This window comes from Carcharhinus amblyrhynchos, chromosome 16 (genome assembly GCF_965287045.1).
Source record: "Carcharhinus amblyrhynchos chromosome 16, sCarAmb.v2.hapA, whole genome shotgun sequence".
NCBI lineage: Eukaryota > Metazoa > Chordata > Chondrichthyes > Carcharhiniformes > Carcharhinidae > Carcharhinus > Carcharhinus amblyrhynchos.
In genome coordinates this window covers 10,284,823-10,308,605 of record NC_137339.1, presented here as the reverse complement: position 1 = coordinate 10,308,605, position 23,783 = coordinate 10,284,823, and the positions used below count along the sequence as shown (strand labels likewise).

Below are 23,783 nucleotides of genomic sequence, written 5' to 3'. Positions count from 1 at the left end.
AGAATCTGGTGAACCAGTGAAACAACAATAATCTCTCCCTCAACGTCAGCAAAGCAAAGGGGATAGTCATCGACTTCAGGGAGCGTGCTGGAGGACATGCCCCTATCTACATCAACAGTGGTGAGGTGGAAATGGTTGAGAGCTTCAAGTTTCGAGGTGGCTAAATCAACAACAATCTGTCCTGTTCCCTCCACACCGACACTATAGTTAAGAAAGCCCACCAATGCCGCTACTTTCTCAGGAGGCTAAGGAAATTTGGCATGTTCGATATGACTCTCACTAACTTTTACAGATACACCAAGGAAACCATCCTTTTTGATTATATCATTGCTTAGTATGGCTCTTGCTCTATCCAAGACCACAAAGGCTTGTGAACGAAGCCCAGTCCATCATGCAACCCATGCCCCCCCATCCATTAACTTTGTCTACACTTCCTGCTGCCTCGGAAAAGCAGCCAGCATAATCAAGGACCTCACAGACCCCAGACATACACTCTTCCACCTTCTTCTGTCGGGAAAAAGATGCAAAAGTCTGAGATCACGTACCAACCGACTCAAAAACAGCTTCTTCCCTGCTGCCATCAGACTTTTGAAGGGACCTACCATATATTAAGCTGATCTATCTCTACACCTTGGCTATGACTGTAACATTATATTTTGCACCCTCCCCTTTCCTTCTCCCCTATATACTCTATGAACAGTATGCTTTGTCTGTCTAGGGCAAGAAACACTACTTTTCACTGCATACATGTGATAATAATAAATCAAATCAAATCAAATAACTAAATCTGGAATTATTCCAGAGTTTGTGCCTTCCCCATTGCTCTATCGAGGTGACCTTTCTAGGTATTCAATCATTTTGTGTTGAAGATTGCTTCTCAACTGTTGTGCCATTAGCTTGATACAGTGTTTCAGGTTAACCTTTGCTGACTCCACTTAATCAACATTCATAAAATGATAGGTTATATATTGGAGAAAAATTGAAGGCAAAATAATAGAGAGAAATAGATTCAATGTGTTTTGCATTAAGGTGGTGTTATAAACACTCAGCTTCATTGAATCATGTTAATATTAAAATAAGACAGTATCATTGATAATTTATTACATTATAGCTTTATTACATTAATGATACTCATTATGTACTGCGCGTGAGCTAATAACTAAACCACATTTAGTCTAACTCCCTAAATCTATTGCTGTCTATACTCATGGATTGACACAGGGCTGGATTCCCCAACCTCACCCCTCCACTGAGGCTTTCCAGTCCCGCTGCTCTGAATGGAGATTTTGCCGAGCGTCAAATTCTCTATTCTTGCTGGTAGCAGGGTGTGCGAGATCGGAGAATTTAGCCCAGTATGTTTCACTGTAAGTCAGTAGAACATTCTTAAGATCAAAAATGAAGGCCACAATAAAGAAGGTTCAGGTCTTCAAAGTGCTACCATATCATAGAATGTAGAAGGAGGCCATTTGGCCCATCAAGCCTGCACCCAGGCCCTATCCCTCCAACCCATGTACTTACCCAGCTAATCCTCCTGATATTATGTGGCAATCTAGCATTACCTAACCTGCACATCTTAAAAAAGTTTATTTATTTATTAGTCACAAATAAGGCTTACATTAACACTGCAATGAAGTTACTCCCCTTTAGAGGAAACCCAAGCACACAGAGAAAGCCCATGCAGACACAAAGAAAATGTGCAAACTCCACATAGACGGGCACCCAAGCCAGGAATCAAACCCAGCTTCCTGGCACTGTGAGGCAGCAGTGCTAACCATTGCGCCAATGTGCTGCACAGTATGGAGTCCATAAACATTTCTCTCCCGAGGAAGGGATCGTGGGAATTGCAACCTCTGAAATATCTATGACTACTGGTTATCCCTTAATTTCCAACTTTCATTTCATACATTTCCTCTTTAGCAAAGTATCACAAAAAACTGAATTCTGACAAGTGCCCTGAATTTGGAGAATAGTTTTTTGAAGGCAGAATCAGCCCAGATTTTTATCTTCCGCTTCCCAACACAATTTCTTCCGTGTTTTCCCGAGTATCCAAGGTGCAATTCTACGCTGCATTGAGACCCAACAGGGGTGGCATGGACAAGTTGGGCTGAAGGGCCTGTTGCCATCCTGTAAACCTCTATGACTCAATGAGAACTGATGGTCAAGGTATACAATAGAAATTTGAATATGGTGATTGGCTATCTGCAGCACAAGGCTTGCTTGTAAAATAAAATTTACGTCAACGTTAAAGTGACATGCTTATCAAAGGATTTAAAGAGAATTCCTCAGATTCAGAAGAAAATAAATCTAAATCACTGCCAGAATTCCACCATAGCTTTCTTGAGGTTTTGAAAATCAAATAATTCTGAATATGCACTAACTTAATGAGCACTTAAGTGCATTGAATTAAAGGTTGTAACAAAAAATATGTTAAGATGAAAAGTTGCTTTGTAAACCCTAACAAAAGGGAATAATTATAGTCTTAGCCCAGGCTTGTAATGCTGAATTCCGGAGAGTAAATCTTTCTTAAAGGATCACTAAGAGACACTTCACTTCTGTTAATGTTTATTTAGATTGTGTACAACAACGGAAGAAATAAAAAGATCCAGGATTGTCATGAGGATGTCATAACTAGTTGAGGCATTGACCTAGGGCCATAGGGTGGCACAGTGGCACAGTGGGTAGCACTGCTGCTTCACAGCTCCAGAAACCCGCATTCAATCCCCAGTTTGCGTCACTGTCTGTGCCGAGACTGCACATTCTCCCCGTGTCTACATGGGTTTCCTCTGGGTGCTCCAGTTCCCTCTCACAGTGTGAAAGACGTGCTGAATAGGTGAATTGGCCATGCTAAATTCTCCCTCGGTGTAGCTGAGCAAGTGCCGGAGTGTGGCAGTTAGGGAATTTACACAGTAACTTCATTGCAGTGTTAATGTAACCCTACTTATGACATTAATAAATTTTAAACCTTTCACCTCTGGGATGGAGGGTGACTCCAGGCCAGATCGATGGGCAGAAAGTCACCTCTGGCAAGTTTACACGTTCTGTCGACCACAACCTGGGTCCAGGAACCACAGGTCCACAGCATAAAAGTGCATCAAACTTGACAACAATTGGTGTTGAGTGGGCAATCTTACTCAGAAAGGTTACAGGGTTGTGCAATAAAGGAGAAACTGCAGTGGGCAAGACTGAGGCTTTGTTGGCTGGAGGGTTTATTTCTCCTCTGGATGCAGACTTCTTATCAGGAGTAAGATTCTTGAAAAGCCAGCCATCCAATTTATCACTAAGAATCCCCAAAAATGACAGGCAGGGAATGACCAATGAGCCTTCCTCATGCAAGATGCATACAGCATTCTGACTAGTGGCATCCTCACCCCTCTCCAACCAGGAGGAAAGGAAAATGAGTCCGTGGGGAAGGCACGGTGGTACAGTGGGTAGCATTGCTGCCTCAAAGCACCAGGGGCCTGGCTTCGATTCCCAGCTTGGATCACTGTCTGTGTGGAGTTTGCACATTCTCCCCATATCTGCACGTGTTTCCTCCGGGTGCTCTGGATTCCTCACTCAGTCCGAAAGATGTGCAGGTTAGGTGCACTGGACGTACTAAATTGCCCCTTAGTGTCAGGGGGATTAACAGGGTAAAGAGCAAATTACTGCGGATGCTGGAATCTGAAACCAAAAGAGAAAATGCTGGAAAATCTCAGCAGGTCTGGCAGCATCTGTAAGGAGAGAAAAAAGCTGACGTTTCGAGTCAGGATGTCCCTCTGTCAAAGGATTAACAGATTAAATATGTAGGGTTATGAGGATAGGGCCTAGGTGGGATTGTTGTTGGTGTAGACTCGATGGGCCGAATGGCCTTCTTCCGCACTATAGGAGTTCTATGATTCCAAATGGAAAAAACAGGGCCAGTAAGGATCAAAAATTTCTCTGGAAATTTCCTCTTCAACATGCCTCCAGGTGATCAAAATCAGTCCGGGAGATAATGGCCGGAATTCTCCAATGTTGTACGCCCCGCCACCACTGGCAGCAAGGACGGAGAGCGTGGCGCTCAGCCAAATCTCCATTCACTCAGCGGCGGGACTGGAGAATCTCAGCCATGGGCGGGGTCGACCCACACTCTCCACCTGCACGGCTCAAAAATCCTCCCCGGAAAATATTGGGCGAGATCCCCTAGCCTCCCGTCTCCCTGTTTCCGGTCGGCGGGAGGCGGCGATATGCTGTTCGCTAGCGGTGGGATTCTCTGGTCCCACCGCTGCCAGTGGGATTTCCCACTGATGTCACCCTCAGCTGGTGGGAAAGCCATGGGGGTGGGGAAGGGGGCCACTGTCTGCAGGGGAATTCCAAGCAGTATCAAATAAAACAGAGAAAAGTAAAGTATATTGATGAGTGTCACAAGTAGGCTTACATTAACGCTGTAATGAAGTCACGGTGAAAATCTCCTAGTCGCCACATTCCTGTTCAGGTGCACTGAGGGAGAATTTATCATGGCCAATCCACCTAACCAGGACATCCTTGGATGGCGGGAGGAAACTTGAACAGCCGGAGGAAACCCATACAGACACGGGGAGAACATGCAAACTACACACACACAGTGACCCAAGCCAGGAATCGAACCCAGGTCCCTGGCGCTGTGAGGCAGCAGTGCTAACCACTGTGCCACCGTACCTTCTTTGGACTCTCTGGGTTTTATTGCATTACTATTTGCTGTGTGCAGATTGGCTGTCACAATTTTCTACATTACTGTGGTGACCACATTTCAAAAGTACTTCATGGGCTGGAATGCACTTAGGGACGTCCTGAGCTTATGAAATGTGCTACATAAATGAAAATATATGTTTTTAAGAAATCCAACCACCTGAGACATCGCAATCTTGTCCTCACTCAATATTCACACTTGTGTGCTCCCTGCACATGCTGCTGATTGCCACTCAGGTAGACGAACACTCCACGGTTCTTTCATTTTCTACACAGTGGCGTGGCAGCTAAATGTAGCATATCTGGCTGCAATCAATTAAACTCAGCAGAGATCAAGGATTAAAATAATTGGCCCTGGGACCTTCCTGATCTGTACTGCTGAAAGATAAATTTACTGAGCTGCCAATGGGGGCACTGGAGTAGTTTTGAGGGGGTTTATTCCACATGAACGTAGGTTGAAAGGTGTGCTCCTGTTCTGATCGAATCTGTACCTCAGTCGCAAAGGGCAAGTGTACAGATACAGCAAGTAATTATGAAAGCGAACAGAATGCTTTCATTCATTGCAAGGGGAATTGAATACAAAAGGTTATAATTCAGTTGTGAGGTCACACCTGGAGTATTGCACACAGTACTGGTCACCTTATTTGAGAAAGGATGTAATTGTTTTGGAAGCAGTTCAAAGAAGGTTTACCAGACTGTCATCTGGAATGCCAGGTGTAGTGGGTGGGGGGTGGGTCCGGAGATGAGGGGGTTGGACTATGAAGAGAGACTAAATAGACTGGGTCTGTACTCGTTGGAGTTTAGAAGGATGAGGGGGGATCTTATAGAGACGTATAAGATAATGAAAGGGATGGATAGGGTAGAGGTAGAGAGATTCTTCCTGCTTAGAAAGGACAGCAGGACTAGAGGGCACAGCCTCAAGATAAGGCGGGGGGGGGCGCAGTTTAGATCGGAGTTGAGGAGGAACTTCTTCACTCAAAGGGTGGTGAATCTCTGGAATTCTCTGCCCATTGAAGTGGTGGAGGCTGCCTCGCTAAATATATTTAAGTCACGGGTAGATAGGTTTCTGATAGACAAGGGAATTAAAGGTTATGGGGAGAGAGCAGAAAAGTGGAACTGATCCACTTCAGATCAGCCATGATCTTATTGAATGGTGGGGCAGGCTCGAAGGGCTAGATGGCCTACTCCTGCTCCTATTTCTTATGTTCTTATGGTTCTTATGAGGAAAGATGGACAGGCTGTGCTTGTGTCCACTGGAGTTTAGAAGGATAAGGGGTGACTTGATTGAAATGTATAATATCCCGAGTGGCTCTGACATGCTGGATGTGGACAGGATGTTTTTTCTTAGTGTCATTGAGGTTTACAGCATGGAAACAGGCCCTTCAGACCAACTTGCCCACGCCACTCAGTTTTTACCACAAAGCTATTCCCAATTGCCTGCATATGGCCCACCTTACCCACATAACTGTCTAAATGCTTTTTAAAAGACAAAATTTTACCTGCCTCCACTACTATCTCGAGCAGCTCGTTCCAGACACTCATCACCTTCTGAGTGAAAAAATTGCCCCTCTGGATCCTTTTGTATCTCCCCTCTCTCACCTTAAGCCTATGCCTTCTAGTTTTAGACTGCTTTTGGGAAAAGATGTTGACTATCTAGCTGATCTATGTCCCTCATTATTTTATAGACCTCCAAAAAATCACCCCGAAGCCTCCTACGCTCGAGGGAAAGAAGTCTCAATCTATCCAGCCTCTTCTTATAACTCAAACCATCAAATCCCGGTTGCATCTTAGTAAATCGCTTCTGCACTCATTCTAGTTTAATAACATCCTTTCTATAATAGGGTGATCAGAGCTGTACACAGCACTCCAAGTGTGGCCTTACCAATGTCTTGTACAACTTCAACAAAATGTCCCAATGCCTGTGCCAATCATGACACCTGCCTAAAGTAAAACCCTATGCACTTACAAAGTCCCTTCCATTCCCATCCTATTCGTGTATTTGCCTAGATATCCCTTAAATGCCGTTATTCTACCTGCTCCCACCACCTCACTGGACAGCATGTTGCAGACATTCACCATCCTTTGTGTAAAAGAACTTGCTCACATATCTCCTCGAAACTTTTCCCCACAGATCTTAAACCTACGTCCCCTAGTGCTTGACTTTTCTACCCTAGGAAAAAGCATCTGACTATCCATCTGTCCATGCCACTCGTAATCTTGTAGGTCTCTATCAGGTCACCCCTCAATCTCTGTCGTTCCAGTGAGAACAAACCGAGATTATCCAACCTCTCCTCATAAACTCAAAGTGGAGAACGTGGTTGTGCCATATCTAACCTCGAACACTGAAATTGAACAGATTTTCATTTCTCATCATTGACATTTCTTGACATGAAGAATACAAAAATAGAAAAAGGAAAGCTATCACATCCAGAAAGAGTAATTTTGACAGAAATCAAACCTAAGTGCCACTCCATCTGTACACCGACTGCAAAAATGCAAAGCACTTACAAAAACATTCATCTGCATTTTTATCTTACAAAGACAGGTAGGAGCATTACTTTCAGAAAGTGATTGAAATTTGCGCAAGGAATATTTTACTTCTTACAATGCCATCATTCTTCATTACAGAATATGGAATCAATTACTCCCTTCCAGATATTTCTGCCCCTTCTATCGGTACAGAATAAGAACTTCCGTTCCACATCAGATAAAGCCATCCTGGTATCCAAACTTCTGCTGAATTCATCATCACTTTTCTCTCAAAAACTCTGTTCTCGTAGGCCTTTTGTTTTGACCTTGGGGCGACAGGGTGGCACAGTGGTTGGCACTGCTGCCTCACAGCGCCAGGGACTCGGGTTCGATCCTGGCCTTGGGTCAGTGGCTGTGTGGAGTTTGCACGTTCTCCCCGTTTCTGAATGCATTTCCTTCAAATGCTCTGGTTTCCTCTCACAGTCCAAAGGTGTGCGGGTTAGGTGGATTGGCCATGCTACATTGCCCCTTAGGGTAGAATTTTCCCATCCCACCCGCCACAAGAGTTGTCCGTTGACCTTGGGCGGTATTTTTCGGTCTTGGGGTGAGCGCAGTCGGAAAATCCTGCCCTTCGTGTCCAATGATGTGTCGGTTAGATGGATTGCTCATGCTAAATTGCCTCTTAGTATCCAAAGGTGTGTAGGTTAGATGGATTGGTCATGCTAAATGGCCCCTTAGTATCCAAAGGTGTGTAGGTTAGATGGATTGGCCATGATACATTGCCCTTAGTGTCCAAAGATGTGTAGGTTAGATGGACTGATCATGCTAAATTGCCTCTTAGTATCCAAAGGTGTGTAGGTTAGATGGATTGGTCATGCTAAATGGCCCCTTCGCATCCAAAGGTGTGTAGGTTAGATGGATTGGCCATGATACATTGCCCTTAGTGTCTAAAGATGTGTAGGTTAGATAGATTGGTCATGCTAAATGGCCCCTTAGTATCCAAAGGTGTGTAGGTTAGAAAATTTACAATGCTAAATGTGTGGGGTTATGGGGATAGGGGATTGGGAGGTCCTGGCTAAGATGCCTCCTTCTGCCCTGTAGGTATTCTATGGATTATACGGTAAAAGTTCTAAATAATGAATTTCAGGAGCTCAGATTTGAATCTTTCCCCAATTTTAAATGTGTGGGATAGACTCCATGATGGGAAATATTATACAGGGTCTATAGGCGTGAGTTTAAAGGGCTGAATACTCAACCATTCTAAGAATTATCTTCACAACAGGTTTATACTTCAAACAACAAAAGAGATGAACTGCTTCTTCTGGAGAAGGTAGAGATACAACCAGCAATTTACAGCTGGAGTCAAAAGCTGGAAAGTATACATTCAAGACTCCTGCTATTTATTTTGCTTTATCTCACTGACTGCTGTCAATTTCATTGTCACAGGATGTGGTCAATGTGCTTTTAAAGTTTCACTCCTTGTGATTATAGACCCAAGCTTGTTTCCATTTGACAAATTCGAGTGCATCTGCCCATCGCAAATTTATATCTGAACCTTCCAGTGAAGGGCACAAAGTTCAGCCAGGAGCTGCCGTGTGGTGAGTTTAACTGTACACACACTCTGTACCACCAATCCTGCCTCACGGTAAAACGGAACATGTCCTTGAAATCTCCACATCATTACAGAGTTTGGCATTCTTTCATTTTTGCATCGTGTAGGTTGGAACTTCATCAGTCTTGTCATTGAGTAAAACAGGGTGGATTATTACTTACAGAATACTGAGAAGCCTAGGTAGAGTGAACGTGGAGAGGATGGCTGGAATTCTCCCATCCCGCCCGCCACTGGAATTTTAGCAGGCAGGTTTCAGAGAATGTGAAACGCCATTGACGGGCGGGCGGGAATTTCCGGCTTTTAGCCCAGCGCGGCCGAAAAATTCCGCTCGATGATTCCACTAGTGGGAGGGAGTCGAGCACGAGGGCACAACCTCAGAGTTTCTTTAAAACTGAGAGGAGGAGAAATTTCTTCAGCCAGAGAGTGGTGAATCTGTGGAACTCTTTGCCCAGAAGGCTGTGGAGGCCAGGTCATTGAGTGTCTTTAAGACAGAGATAGGTAGGTTCTTGATCAATAAGGGGATCAAGGGTTATAGGAAGAAGGCAGGAGAATGGGGATGAGAGTCATATCAGCCATGATTGAATGGCGGAGCAGATTTGATGGGCCGAGTGGCCTAATTCTGCTCCTGTATCTTATGACCTTATTCCTTTTGTGTCTACTTAGCAAGCAGTAATTCACCAAAGATCCTTAGACAGCATCTTCCAAACACACGACCACTTCTATCTAGAAGGACAAGGACAGCAGATACATGGGAACACTGCCACCTACAAGTTCCTCTCTGAGCTACTGACCACCCAGACTTGGGAATATATCACTGTTCCTTCGCAGTCGCTGAGTCAAAATCCTGGAATTCCATCCCTAACGGCATTGCGGGTCAACCCACAGCACATGGACTGCAGCTATTCAAGTAGGCAGCTCACCACCACCTTCTCAAGGGCAACTAGGGATGGGCAATAAATGCAGGCCAGCCAGCGACGCCCATGTCCCACGAATGAATATAAAAAAAAACACACTTTAACTATACAGCCTTGCTAGGCATGTAGGACCTTAGACATCATTTCTGTTGCCAGCTAAACTCCTTGAAAACTTTGAAAGAAAATTGAAACTAAACATTACCCTTGGGTTTCCTTTTATTTGTTCATGGGTATCACTAGCACGGCCTGCATTTATTGTCCACCCCAAATTGCCCTTGAGAAGATGGTGGCAATGGTCACCTTCTCAAACCGTTGCAGTCCACATAATGTTGATACATCCAGGTATGAATGCAGTGGGAGGCTGATCCAGGATTTTGATCCGGCAACAATGAAGGAACCATTTCCATGTCAGGATGATACATTAACCGGAAGAGGACTTGCAGATGATGGTGTTAGCATGCTTTGGTTCTTTTAGGGGGCAGCATGGTGGCACAGTGGTTAGCACTGCTGCTTCACAGTGCCAGGGATCAGGGCCACTGTCTGTGTGGAGTCTACACATTCTCTCTGTGTCTGTATGGGTTTTCTCTGGGTGCTCTGGTTTTCTCCCACTGTCCAAAAGACGTGCTGGTTAGGTGCATTGGCCATGCTAAATTCTCCCTCAGTGTCCCCAAAAAGGCACCGGAGTGTGGCAACTAAGGAATTTTCACAGTAACTTCATTGCAGTGTTAATGTAAGCCTACTTGTGGCCGTAATAAATAAACTTTAAACTTGTGGCTTTGGAAGGTGTTGCGAAGGAGCCATAGTTACGGGATGATTTAGGGTTGATATAAGGAGAAATTTCTTCACCCAGAGAGTTGGGAATGTTTGGAGTTTTCAATCTCAGGGAGCTGTGGATGTTCAATCATTGAGTATGGTCAGGATTGACAGATTTTTGGGTAGTCAGGGAACCAACTGATGGAGCTAAGGTAGAAAATCAGCCATAGTCTTTATTGAATGGCCAAATGACCCACCCTGTGAAGATAGTCAAGATAGCATAGGGCATGCTTGCCTTCACTGGTCAGGGCATTAAGTTTAAAAATTTGCAAGTCATGTTGCAGATTCATAGAAACTTAGGCTGCATTTGGAATATAGTGTTCAATTCTGGTCGCCACACTACCAGAGATATGGAGGCTTTGGAGAGGGTCCGGAAAATATTTACTAGTATGTTGCCTGTAGAGAGGTCTTTAGCAATGAGGAGAGGGTGGAGAAAGTTGGTTTGCTCTCACTGGAACAACAGAGGCTGAGGAGCAACCTGATAGAAGTCTACAAGATTATGAGGGGCACGGACAGAGTGGATAGTCTACAGTGCAGAAGGAGGCCATTCGGCCCATTGCGTCTGCACCAACCACAATCCCTCCCAGCCCCTATCCCCATACCCCACGCATTTACCCTGCTGTTCTCCTGACACTAAGGGGTAATTTATCGTGGCCAATCAACCTAACATGCACATCTTTGGGCTTCTAGTCATCTTCTAGTCAGAAGCTTTTTTCCAGGGTGGAAGAGTCAATTACCAGGTTTAAGGTGTGAGGGGCAAAGTTTAAAGGAGATGTACGAGGCAAATTTTTGACACAGAGGGTGGGGGGTACCGGGTACTTGCTGCCAGGGGGAGATACTGGAAGCAGATAGACAGTGACCTTTAAGGGGCATCTGGATAAATACATGAATAGGATGGGAATGGAGGGATAAGGTCCATGGGAAGGGTAGTGGGCTTTAGTTCAGATGGGCAGCATGGTCGGTGCAGGCTTGGAGGGCCGAAGGGCCTGTTCCTGTGCTGTAATTTTCTTTGTTCTTTGTTATCTGTTCTGTGCTCCTATTTCTTAAGTGGGGAATTATGCATTGTCCAGATTTTAGCAAAGAGATATTACAAAGTACACGGAGAACAGGAACTCTAATTCAGGTTAACAAAAATTGGTGAAAGTAGGATAAATTTTCAGGACAACAGTGTTTTGAGTAAATTGAAAGACTCACTTACCCTCCTCGACGTCATTCCGAGAGGAAGCCTCTAGGAGAGTGACGTTAGGAGCGAAGGAGATGTGTCGTTGATTCCCTGGGCTTTTCTTCTTGTCAGTTTTTCTCTTTTTGTTCTGCATTTCTTTCTCGTACTGCGCCCATTTTTTCAGCTGCTGTGCCCGCCGTTTCTTTGCCGCTCTGAGGCGGTCAGGGGTCGGCAGCCTCTCCAAGAACGGGAGCTCGCTGAGGAGGTCCATATCTTTCGACATGACTGGGTGAAGGATCATCAGACGGGGAACCAGAGGGATGAGGAAGAACGCAGGGAAATCTGCGCACTTATCGAATCCAGGATGTTACTTACGACCACTTTCAGTACAGGTGGAGGGACAGCCAGTAATGAGTCTGATTCTTGCCATCGTCTTATCCTGTATAAACAAAAAACAAAAATCAGACGTTTAACTCTTTCCATGTTAAACATGTATCACCATCATAGAAATCGGAGAACCACTACAACGCAGAAAGAGGCCATTCTGCCCATCAAGTCTGCACTGACCCTCCAACAGAACGTCTCAGCCAGTCCCACCACTCGCCCTATCCCCTAACCATTTACCACGCACTTACGCCGCTAATCTACACAAGGGACAATGTAGCATGGCCAATCCACCTAACCTGCACATCTTTTGTGAGGTTTTGCGAGGCACGTTTGATAAGGTGCCTCACAAAAGGTTGCTTCAGAAGGTTAGGGTTCACGGAGTTGGGGTTAAGGTGTTAGCGTGGATAGAGGATTGGCTGTCTAATAGGAGGCAGAGAGTTGGTATCAATAGGTGCTATTCTGATTGGCGGTTGGTGACTAGTGGAGTGCCGCAGGGATCGGTGCTGGGGCCTCAGCTATTTACCATTTATATAGATGATCTGGAGGAGGGGGCTGAGTGTAGGGTGTCGAAATTTGCTGATCACACCAAGATGAGTGGAAAAGCAAATTGTGCGGAGGGTGTGGAAAGTCTGCAGAGGGATCTGGATAGGCTGAGCGAGTGGGCAAGGACCTGGCAGATGGAGTACAACGTTAGCAAGTGTTAGGTTATCCACTTTGGCAGAAATAATAGTAGGAGGGATTATTATTTAAAGGGCCGCATGCTACGGTGCAGAGGGACCTGGGGGTCCTTGTGCACGAGTCGCAAAAACCCAGTCTGCAGGTGCAGCAGGTGATCAAGAAGGTGAATGGGATGCTGGCCTTTACAGCAAGGGGGATAGAATATAAAAGCAGGGAGGTCTTGCTGCAACTGTACAGGGTACTGGTGAGGCCGCAGCTGGAGTACTGTGTGCAGTTTTGGTCACTGCACTTGCGCAAGGATATTTTGACCTTGGAGGGAGTGCAGAGGAGGTTCACTAGGCTGATACCGGAGATGAGGGGGTTGGACTATGAAGAGAGGCTGAATAGACTGGGTCTGTACTCATTGGAGTTTAGAAGGATGAGGGGGGATCTTATAGAGACATATAAGATAATGAAAGGGATGGATAGGGTAGACGTAGAGAGATTCTTCCCGCTCAGAAAGGATAGCAGGACTAGAGGACACAGCCTCAAGATAAGGGGGGGCGCAGTTTAGAACGGAGTTGAGGAGGAACTTCTTCACTCAAAGGGTGGTGAATCTCTGTAATTCTCTGCCCGTTGAAGTGGTGGAGGCTACCTCGCTGAATATATTTAAGTCACGGGTAGATAGGTTTTTGATAGACAAGGGAATTAAGGGTTATGGGGAGAGAGTGGGAAAGTGGAACTGATTCACTTCAGATCAGCCATGATCTTATTGAATGGTGGGGCAGGCTCGAAGGGCTAGATGGCCTACTCCTGCTCCTATTTCTTACGTTCTTTGTGACTGTGGGTGGAAACCGTAGCACCCAGAGGAAACCCACACAGACATGGGGCGAACGTGCAGATTCCGCATAGACAGTAACCTGAGGCTGGAGTTGAACCCAGGCCCCTGGTGCTGTGAGGTGGCAGTGCTAACCGCCGTGTCAACCTCAACATAAGAACTGCAAAAAGTAGAGTCAAAGGACAACAGAGCTACTAACAGCAGCGAGTCAGGTTACATCACAGACCAGTAGTGTGAAATCCTGCAATGTGCTGTTTGAAATGTAAATTAAGCTTATCCTGCAAAATGACTCAAAAGACTTAGGCTCTTCAGCAGCTCAGTGGATAAGTACGCTGCCTAGTGTGGCTCCAATTACAGAGAAAGAAGAACTTTTCTCTGGATTGACTGGGAAAGGAGAGAGCAGCTGCAAATCCTATTTCTCACAACATCAATGTTGGAAACGCACCTTCACGGCTATTGAGCAAGGACAGAATTCGGCTGTTACAGTTAAACTATGAATCAAGGATCTTGGATGATCCGTGCTGTCTTTGCCAGGTAAGGGCAAACTGCCATCTTCCATGGAGCACTGTTTCATGTTGGATCTTTGCCTTCAAGGAAGGGAGATAAGGCACAGGACAATAGTCACAACCACAAACATTCAATCCCTCCACAACCGATGCTCAGTAGCAGCAGTGTGTTCTAGCGACAAGATGCACTGCAGCAGTTCATCAAAGATCCTTAGACAGCCAAACCCATGACCACTTTCACTTAGAAGGACAAGGGCACAGATACATGGGAACACCACCACCCACAAATTCCCCTCCAAGCCACTTACCATCCTGACACGGAAATATATCCTTCGCAGCCGCTGGGTCAAAATCCTGGAATTTCCTCCCTAACGGCATTATGGATCAACCCACCGACCATGCACTGCAGCGATTCAAGAAGGCAGCTCAACACCACCTTCTCAAGGGCAACTAGGGATGGGCAATAAATGCTGGCCAGCCACAAATGAATTTAAAAAAAAGAGAGTCCCTACAGTGCAGAAGGAGCCATTCGGTCCATTAGGTCTGTACTGACCACAATCCCACCCAGGGCCTATTCCCGTAACCCCACACATTTACCCTGCTAATTTCCCTCACACTAGGGTCAATTTAGCAGGGCCAATCAGCCTAACCCATACATCTTTCAGACTGTGGGAGGAACATGGAGCGCCCGGAGGAAACCCACACAGACATGGGGAGAATGTGCAGACTCCACACAAGCAGTCACCTGAGACCGGAACTGAACCCGGGTCCCTAGCGCTGTGAGACGGCAGTGCTAACCACGGTGCCACTGAGCCATTCTCAAGGGTGACAAATCGAGCGTGAATTAACATGTGGATCATGGTGACCAGACCCCAGTGTGGAGAAAAACCCGACTCCTTTTGATTCGGAAAGTGTTGTTGAAAATTGTTTTGTTGAGGGAGGGTTACGGTAGCGGTGAGAGGTATGCCTTGCATTATCAAAGCTCCAGAGTTGGCATGGTGATGGAATTGCAACGAAAACTGATAGGAGTTAATCTGTCATTCCGATATACTCCTGGCTTCTCTCCCACGTTCTACGTTACATTAACCTGAGGCCATCTAAATACTCTGCTGCCCTTGTCCTTGCGACAAATCCCATTCTCCCATTACCCCTGAGCAAGCCGAACAGTCTCGGCTCCCAGCACTGCATCAATTGGAACAGGTGGGAGGCCATTCCATGCTTCCAGTCTCCTCATTAAATAATGGCTCAGTTTTAAAAGTTGCATCCTTTTGCTCCTAAATCCTTCAACCCTCCTCTCCCTTCCCCATCTCTGTCATTTCTTCCAGCCTCACGTGATTCTGAACTCGTGAGCATTCCCGATATTACTCAAACCACAGCTGGTGGTGTGGGGCCTCAGCTCAGGAGTTATCCCCCCCCCCCCCACTTCACCCTTCCCTGTTCAGATATTCCTTCGATCCCTGGGCAGAATCTGAGCACCATTCACGCCGGCGGGATTTTCCCATCCTGTCATAGTGAACCGAGATTTGGCTGGCTGCCAACTTCCCTGACCTCACTGCGGTGGGAGTGTGGCGTGAAGGGCTGGTGAGATCGCGCGCCCACCTCTTTGATCAAGCTTTTGTGCATTTTCCCCGAGTATCTCCTTTTACGTGCCTCGTTGTCTAACTTTGCCCCACCACTCTGGTCCTTGGAACACTTCCACATCCTTGGGGTATTTTAAGTTAAAAGCTCGGTATAAGTAAGTCGTTGCTGCTGCTTGTGGTTTGTGCATGGTTTGATTTTGTTATCAATTGGGGAATGACAACACCAACAATTTAGAGTTGTATCACACCTTAACCCTAATGCAAAGCCTTTTCACAGAAGCATTATAAAACAAAGTCACAAAAGGTCAGATGACCAAATGTTTCATCAAACATGTGGTTAGCACTGCTGCCTCACAGCGTCAGGGACCCAGGTTCAATTCCCAGCTTGGGGCACTGTCTGTGTGGAGGTTGCATGTTCTTCCTGTGTCTGCGTGGGTTTCCTCCGGGTGCTCTGGTTTCCTCCCACAGTCTGAAAGATGTGCAGATTAGGTGGAGCAACCATGCTAAATTCTCCTTCAGTGTACCCCAACAGGAGCCGGAGTGTGGCAACTAGAGGATTTTCACAGTACCTTAATTGCAGCGTGAATGTAAGCCTACTTGTGATACTAATAAATAAACTTGAACTTTAAAGCTGTGGTTTAAGGAGTGTATTAAAGGAAAAGTGCGAGGTGGAGAAGTGTATGAAGTTTTTCAGAGATGGTTAGGTGCATTGGCCGTGTTAAATTCTCCCTCAGAGTACCCAAACCGGCGCCAGAGTGTGGCGACTAGGGGATTTTCATTGTAACTTCATTGCAGTGTGAATGCAAACCTACGTGTGACACTGATAAATAAATTTTAAAACTGAAGTCCAATGAACTACAACCTAAAAGATCTCTGGCAACTGAATTTTGGATTGCAATATAAAAGCTGGATTTTAAACTGTTAATTTATCACAGAGGCACACAGCACGTGTGACAAATATGGTCCACTTGTCCAAGCTAGCTAGCCCACCAGGGACTCAAACTCCTGCAGTTTTGAAATGGAGAAGAAGGGGAATCCATATTTGGTGTTCCAACATTAATTATTAAATTAAGATAATATAATCCGAGCACTTAGCAACTTGCGCTGTAATTCTTTGTCAGTGACTCACAAATGCAAAAAGGCACTCCTGACTTAGCGAAAGAAACTTGTTGAAATAAAAAGTAGCTGATCTGCATCTAGAACTATTCAATGTCTGGGAAAGTAGAAATGAGAAAACCTTTTTGCTTATCTCCAAGAATGCTGGCTTCTCACTCTGTATTTCCTGACTCCACTCTCCAGGCTGCTCTCCCTCATTCACCCCTCCTTAAAACTTAAGGTCATCCAAATTTGTAACCTAGCACCCGCCCAAGACCCACTCATCAAGCCCCTCTATGCTCACCGAGCTACACCCACTCCCAGTTAAGCAACACCCTCATTTTACAACGGTGACCCATCTTCAAATCCATCCCTCCTTACCTCTAATCCTCCCCAGATTCACAAGCCTCCAAGACATCAGATTTCCCCTGCTTCAGCATCCCAGATTTTAACTTCTCCACTATTGCTGGGGATGCTCTTAGTTCCAAGACACACATACCTGGAATTCCCTCCCTCTTTTTCCTATCCTTTAAGGCACTCATAGAACCTTACAGGACAGGAGGAGGCAATTCGGCCCATCAAGTCGGCACTGACCGCAATCCCATCCAGGCCCTACCCCCATGTATTGATCCTAGCTAGTTCACCCAACACTAAGGAGCAATTTTAGCATGGCCAATCCACATAACGTGCACATCTTTGCAGTGTGAGAGGAAACAGGAGCACCCGAAGGGAACCCACGCAGACATGGGGAGAATGTGCAAGCTCCACACAGGCAGTAACGCAAGCCGGGAATCGAACCTGGGTCCCTGGTGATGTGAGGCAGCAGTACTAACCGCTGTGCCACCGTGCCACCCCTTAAAAGCTCCTTAAAAGTTGCCCTAATATCTTCTGATGTAACTCCATAAATGTTGCTTTCTAACACTTCTGTGAAGAGTCGAGGGACATTTTATCATGTTAACACCAAAAACCTCCGATTGCGCCCGCGACTGGGATTCTCTGGTGCCACTATAGTGAATGGCTGAGTGCCAATTTTGCCATTCTCGCTGGCAGTGGGGCCGGTATGGATGAGATTGGAGAATTCCAACCTAAAAATGGTGCCTGAGCTGCTCTTCTAACCTCTGTAAACTTACAGGCACCTTGCACTTGAGTTATTGCCTCACCACTTACTTGTCTCAGTAGTTAAACGTTGTATTTGAACTAAAGACCATTTACACCGCACTTCTTAACTTGGTGACAGCCCCAGTATCCCTTCTATTCCCAACTGAACCACAAGGCTAATCCCTCCCCAATGCTTTAGACATGTCTGCGGGGTGACTGTTGGGATTACCAACTCTGGTTGGACATTTTCCTGGAGGTTGCACCTCATGTCCTTGTCTCATCTCAGACTACCCACTCAAATAGTCTTTTTCACTATTGCTCGGGATATCCAGGTTCTGGTCAAAGTAACCTTTGGTGGGTCAGTCAAATTTTCTACCCCGCCCAGGGCAATTCCCATTGTGGACGGGATTAGAAAATCCCAGCCATTGTCCTGTCAAGTTAGGCACATGGTGTCACATGGGAACAGTCATAGCAACTCACCTGGAGACAGACTGTGACTTCTGGGTGAAAAAAATACCAGTTCCTTATGGGTTAGGCTGCACAGTGATGTTGCATCTAAGCCCTCCCTCTACCCCTGTGGGAATCTGGCCTTTCCCACAGGCACAGCACAGACCTGATCTGCTGGTTGCCAGTTGGCCATCTGCAATTGGCCGTTCCAGCATCCAGGGAGATAGAAGATGGAGCCTGGTAACTCATACTGTTGCGAAGTTGAGTTTGTGAAGATGGAATTTGATGTTTGTAAAGATATAAAAAAAACTGTAAAAATGCTAGAGGGAAAAAAACATTGCATGGTCCCTTTAAAAGCTAGTTTTGTTTCAGTGCTTGGAGGATTAAAATGTAAAGTACACACAGAGTCCCAGACTGAAACATCTGTATCAAAAAGTCAAGCAATCGCCTTGACAAAGACAACCTGTTGTTTGAATTTTGCCCAATCCATTTAAAGCAGAGCCTCAGATACCAAGAACCTCTAAGATTTGAATTTGATGTTATTGACAATAGCAAACTATTCTAAGAAAAGTGATAGGTCATCACAGGTATAAAAGAAAGTGAAAGAGGGAAAAACATGGGATAGCAACTGCTACCTCTCAAGTCTCAAGAGGGAGAGAAAGCAGTTCTCCAGCCTGTCAGCTTCAGATATCTCTTAAGACAACGCACCATTAAGCCAGCAAAATAACTCACAAATCAAAAGAACTTACAGACCAAGAAATCAACTGAGAAACTCCATAAGATTCTGAAAGACACAAAATCTGATTTTTTTTTGAGCGTGACTAAATTCTGTTATTACTTTTTTTGGTTAATGAATTGGCAGTGTATTTATTTGAACAGCATTCCAGTACAATCTTATTTTATTTGGTGCGTTAAGTTAAAGTTCCCTGCTAGTTAAATAAATAAATTGTTGAGTGTTCATTTTAAAGTGAGTGTGGGGATTTCTGCTCGTTAGCCACTAAACGTTACTGAAGGGACAGTTCACACCTCCGCAAACACCTCTAACAGCTTTCTCACTGGGGGGATTCAGCGTTACGGCTCACGTGGGGAAACCACCTCCTTGTCGTAACAATCACCAAAGATTCTGTGAGAATTGGAAATTAATGTGGTGCAGGTTCACAAAATGATGTGTCAAAGCAGTCCCTCTTGTAGGGTAGACAAAAAAGCACATTATTGCTACAGTGCACCTACAGGAAAACAGCACCTACAAGGGAGAGCAGATAACATTTCTTTCCCAGGCTTATGTGATTCTTTGCTCATCCAGCTGGGGTAAGTGATGGTTGGTAAATGATACCTTGCATGGTTTTCCACATGCGTGAAGTACCTGGTGATACATTCATTTGAGATTGGGTTGTCGTGCTTTACTTACCATTCTGCTGAGGGTTGGTATATTTTTTTACGTAGATTTTAACTCATGGGTTGTGAGCATTGACAGCTCACAGTCTGATGCCCACCCGTGACCGGCCCTCTGCTGAGAAGCTAAGCTGGCCCTCTCTATCCCACCAAAGCTTTTGGACAGACCGATCAGCATTTCATCGAACAGCTCGTTCAGAAGCAGGTTGGGTAAAACGTAGCCGGGGGCATTTTGGCATGGAGTCTCCGATGAATCCATCACTGCTTCTTCTGCAGCACTGAGAACGTTGCTCCCTTTTAGAACAACCCACTCATGCAAAAACTGGCTTTTTCAGCAATAACATCAGTGGAAACAAAGCAGCCAGACAGTCTGACCACTGACTATGGCCTCAGCATGAGGTTATCAAAGATAACTCCCATGCCTTAACAGAGTGGTGCGATGATAATAATCTCTCCCTCAGTGTCAACAAAATGGAGGAGATAGCCATTGACTTCAGGAAGTGCAGGACATGTCCCTGTCGATATCAATGGGGATGAAGTACAAATGGTCGAGACCTTCAAACTTCGAGGTGTCCAGATCACCAACAATCTGTCCACCAATGTCTCTTCTTTCTCAGAAGACAAAGGAAATTTGGAATGTCAGCTACGACTCTCACCAACTTTTACAGATGCACCAAAGAAAGCATTATTTCACAGCTTGGTATGGCTCCTGCTCTGCCCAAGACCACAAGGAACTACAAAGGATCGTGAATGCAGTCCATCACGTGAACCAGCCTCCCATCCATTGACTCTGTCTACACTCCCTGCTGCCTCGGCAAAGCAGCCAGCGTAATTAAGGACCCCACGCACCCCGGACATTCTCTCTTCCACCTTCTGTCATCGGGAAAAAGATACAAAAGTCTGAGGTTACGTACCAACCAACTCAAGAACAGTCAGACTTTTGAATGGACTTACCTTGCATTAAGTTGATCTTTCTCTACACCCTGGCTATGATTGTAACACTACATTCTGAACTCTCTCCTTTCCTTCTCTATGAAAAGTACACTCTGTCAGTATAGCGTGCAAGAAACAATGCTTTTCACTGAGTACTACTGCATGTGACAGTAATAACTGAAATCAGATCAAAGACTACCTGCTCAGTATCAGAAGGTGGGCCGGTGGGAGGGGGCAGCTGTTCCCAGAAGAGAAAGAGTTGTGAAAGTCTGCCCTAGTCCACCTCTTCCCAGCACAGTGAGCTTCCTTACCTTCACTGCAGTGTACAGAACCACAAAACACAGCCTCACTTACAAGGTTTCAGTATCAAGGGAAAATTAGCACTCACAGGAAAAGGAAATGACTTTTCTCCAGCGGACATGCTGGTGTAAAGCGTTTGAACATATTAGGAGCTTCCGTCAAGTCCGTGGTCGATTACCCGGGGGGGGGTGTCAGCAACTCTTCCATTAGGTTACTCACTCCAATATAAGCACAGAATCACACCGTACAGAAGAAGCCGTTTGGCCCATCAAATTGGCACCGGCACAAGGCCAGAATCGAACCCGAGTCCCTGGCACTGTGAGGCAGCAGTGTTAACCACTGTGCCGCCATGTCGCCCACTACCTACCCAATCCCATTTACAGCACTTGGCCCATAGCCTTGAATGTGCCAAGTGCTCATCCAGGTACTTTTTAAAGGATGTGAGGCATCCCGCCTCCACCGCCCTCCCAGGCAGCGCATCCCAGACCGACACCACCCTCATCACATCTTCCCTAAACTTCCTGCCCCTCACCACGAACTCGTGTCCCCGCGTGACTGACCCTTCAACCCTTCGGAAGGGCCATCCAGACTCGGAACATCGGGTGGAATTTTACCGGCACGTCCGCCTAAGGTTCAGATGATCCGGCCCGAGGCCAATGGAGAATGGGGTTCCCCGAGCCTCGCCCACCCCTCAAAATCTGGGCGGGCGTGGCAGTAAAATCCCAGACATCGGCTCCATTCTCTCTCCGCAGATGCTGTCAGACTTGCTGAGTTTCTCCAGCATTTTCTGCAGATGCTGCGATCGTTGGACTGAGTCCGGAGTCACCGTGTTTGAAACAAAGCACAACACAGCACGGGAAACAGGCCCTTCGGCCCAACGAGCCCACACTGCCATTTCAACATTGTGAGTCCCCTTTCCACCCATGACCCTTGTCTACGCTTATGGCACTCCACATTGGAAACCAGATTGAGGGGAGACTAATTTCGGGACAATTTGTTACACCAATCAGCCTAAGAGCACACCTTTGGGGCGTGGGAGGACACCGGAGCACCCGGAGAAAACCCACGCAAACACGGGGAGAATGCGCAAACTCCCACAGACACCGGCCCAAATCCACGTATCTGCACAGCAAAACAGTGATAGTCACTGAGCTGTCGTGTTGCCCATCAGCTGGTCCAGTTTAAGCGTACACTAACGACGTGAAGCACTAGGCTACTCTCGAAAGATCCAAGAGCAGCCCTCGCACGACCCACCGCGTGTATGCCCCTTGTTGGACAACAAGGCGGACCGAATCACCTGTGGATTAAAAGAGAAAAACATCAATAACATAAACTGGGGGCACGGGGTGGTATTAGAGAGCTGGTGCGAGGATCGGACTCACTTTTTGCAACTTTGCAAAGTTTGCAGCAGAGCCAAGTTCTTTTGTGTACAGCTCTTCCACCTCTGGAACGCTGCCAACATTCAGAGTTCTTTCAGGTCAGCAGCAACGTGAATGAAATGCCGAATACAAATCTATTTTATCCGGCCCCAGTGTATAAACACAGATGCAACACTTTCTAACTTCAACACCAGCTGACTAGTCCCTGAAGATCGAATTGATTCTAAGTCCAACCACTCAGAGTGGGCGGTAGGAACAAGGTACATTCTCTTCAGGGCTACGAGCGAGCAGAAATCAAACAGGAATGAGTTGTATGGAGGCATCAACACAGAAGCAAAATACCGCTGGAATATTAGTATTGTTAGGAGCCAGATCTGAAACTCCAAGGTATATCATGAAGTTAGCCTGGGCCCTAAACGTTTTTTGATTTTGGAATTAGTGAGAGCTTAAGTTGGGCGGAATTTTACTGGCACGTCCACCCAAGATTCGTACGATCCCGTCTAACGCCAACGAGCCATTCTCCGAGCCTCAACTGTGTTGTTGAATAAAGTTTGTCTTTAATAAAAGCTTCCGAGTGGGTGAATAGAATCACACTTGGAGTGAAACAATGGGCCCTGACTCCAGGGAAGCTTTTATTAAAAACGGACTTTATCTAACAACACTGTTGAAATATAAGAAAAAGAATCAGCATAATTTTTTTCCCAGTTGATATATTTAAACAATGACAAGATATAATTCTTTACTAAAGGAAAAATGCTGGAATCTGAAACAAAAGCAGAAAATGCTGGAGAATCTCAGCAGGTCTGACAGCATCTGTAGAGAGAAAAAAGCCAACATTTCAAGTCTGCATGACTCTAGGAATGGTCATCCAGACTCGAAACGTTGGCTCTATTCTCTCTCTACTGATGCTGTCAGACCTGCTGAGTTTCTCCAGCGTTTTCTATAATTCTCAAGTGCTATTTAGTTTTATTAGTTCCCAATTTGAGCAATATCCCCATAGACATAAATCTCTCGTCAGAATCAGTTAGTAAGACACACAGGCTTAAGTGAATTCCCACTCCTCCAGCCTTTTAACCCCTCTGGATACAGAGAGACACCTGTCTTCTGACTCTCAGAAAGCAGCCTCCGGAGGGAAACCCGGCTTCACACAGCAGAACTCCAGTGGGAGGGAGAGAGAGAACACATCTGGCCTTTTGCATGTATCTGGATAGATTCCTCTTTTCTAGCAGGTCCCCAGACTTCAATTACCAGAAAGAGGGAGAGACAGATAGAAAGAACTACTGCTCTTGTCAAATTCAAACTGCAACTGCCTGCTTTTTGTCTCTCTCCGTAAGCCAAGCTCCACCACACACACACACGCTTCTCTCATCAATTGTGACATTATTGTCGCTTTAAAAAATGTTTTTTTAAAAAAGTAGATTCCTGCAGCTTCAGTGATGTCATTATAGTTGCCGGGCTGATTATGATGAGTCCATTTATTGCTACTTCAATAGCTTAAGTGGGGTTGTTAATGTT

General features: G+C 45.8%; 1 protein-coding gene across 4 annotated transcripts in view; it reads right to left on the bottom strand.

Moving 5' to 3' along the window:
* The window catches only part of ppp1r16b (protein phosphatase 1, regulatory subunit 16B), a 163,855-nt gene that overhangs the window by 101,013 nt on the left and 39,059 nt on the right, over positions 1–23,783 (bottom strand). For all 4 annotated transcript variants that reach the window (XM_080204391.1, XM_080204392.1, XM_080204389.1 and 1 more), the window contains exon 2: positions 11,693–12,095. In XM_080204391.1, coding sequence (XP_080060517.1) covers positions 11,693–11,957 — 265 coding nt within the window. In that variant the 5' untranslated portion in view covers positions 11,958–12,095. The remainder of the gene's footprint in view (positions 1–11,692; positions 12,096–23,783) is intronic.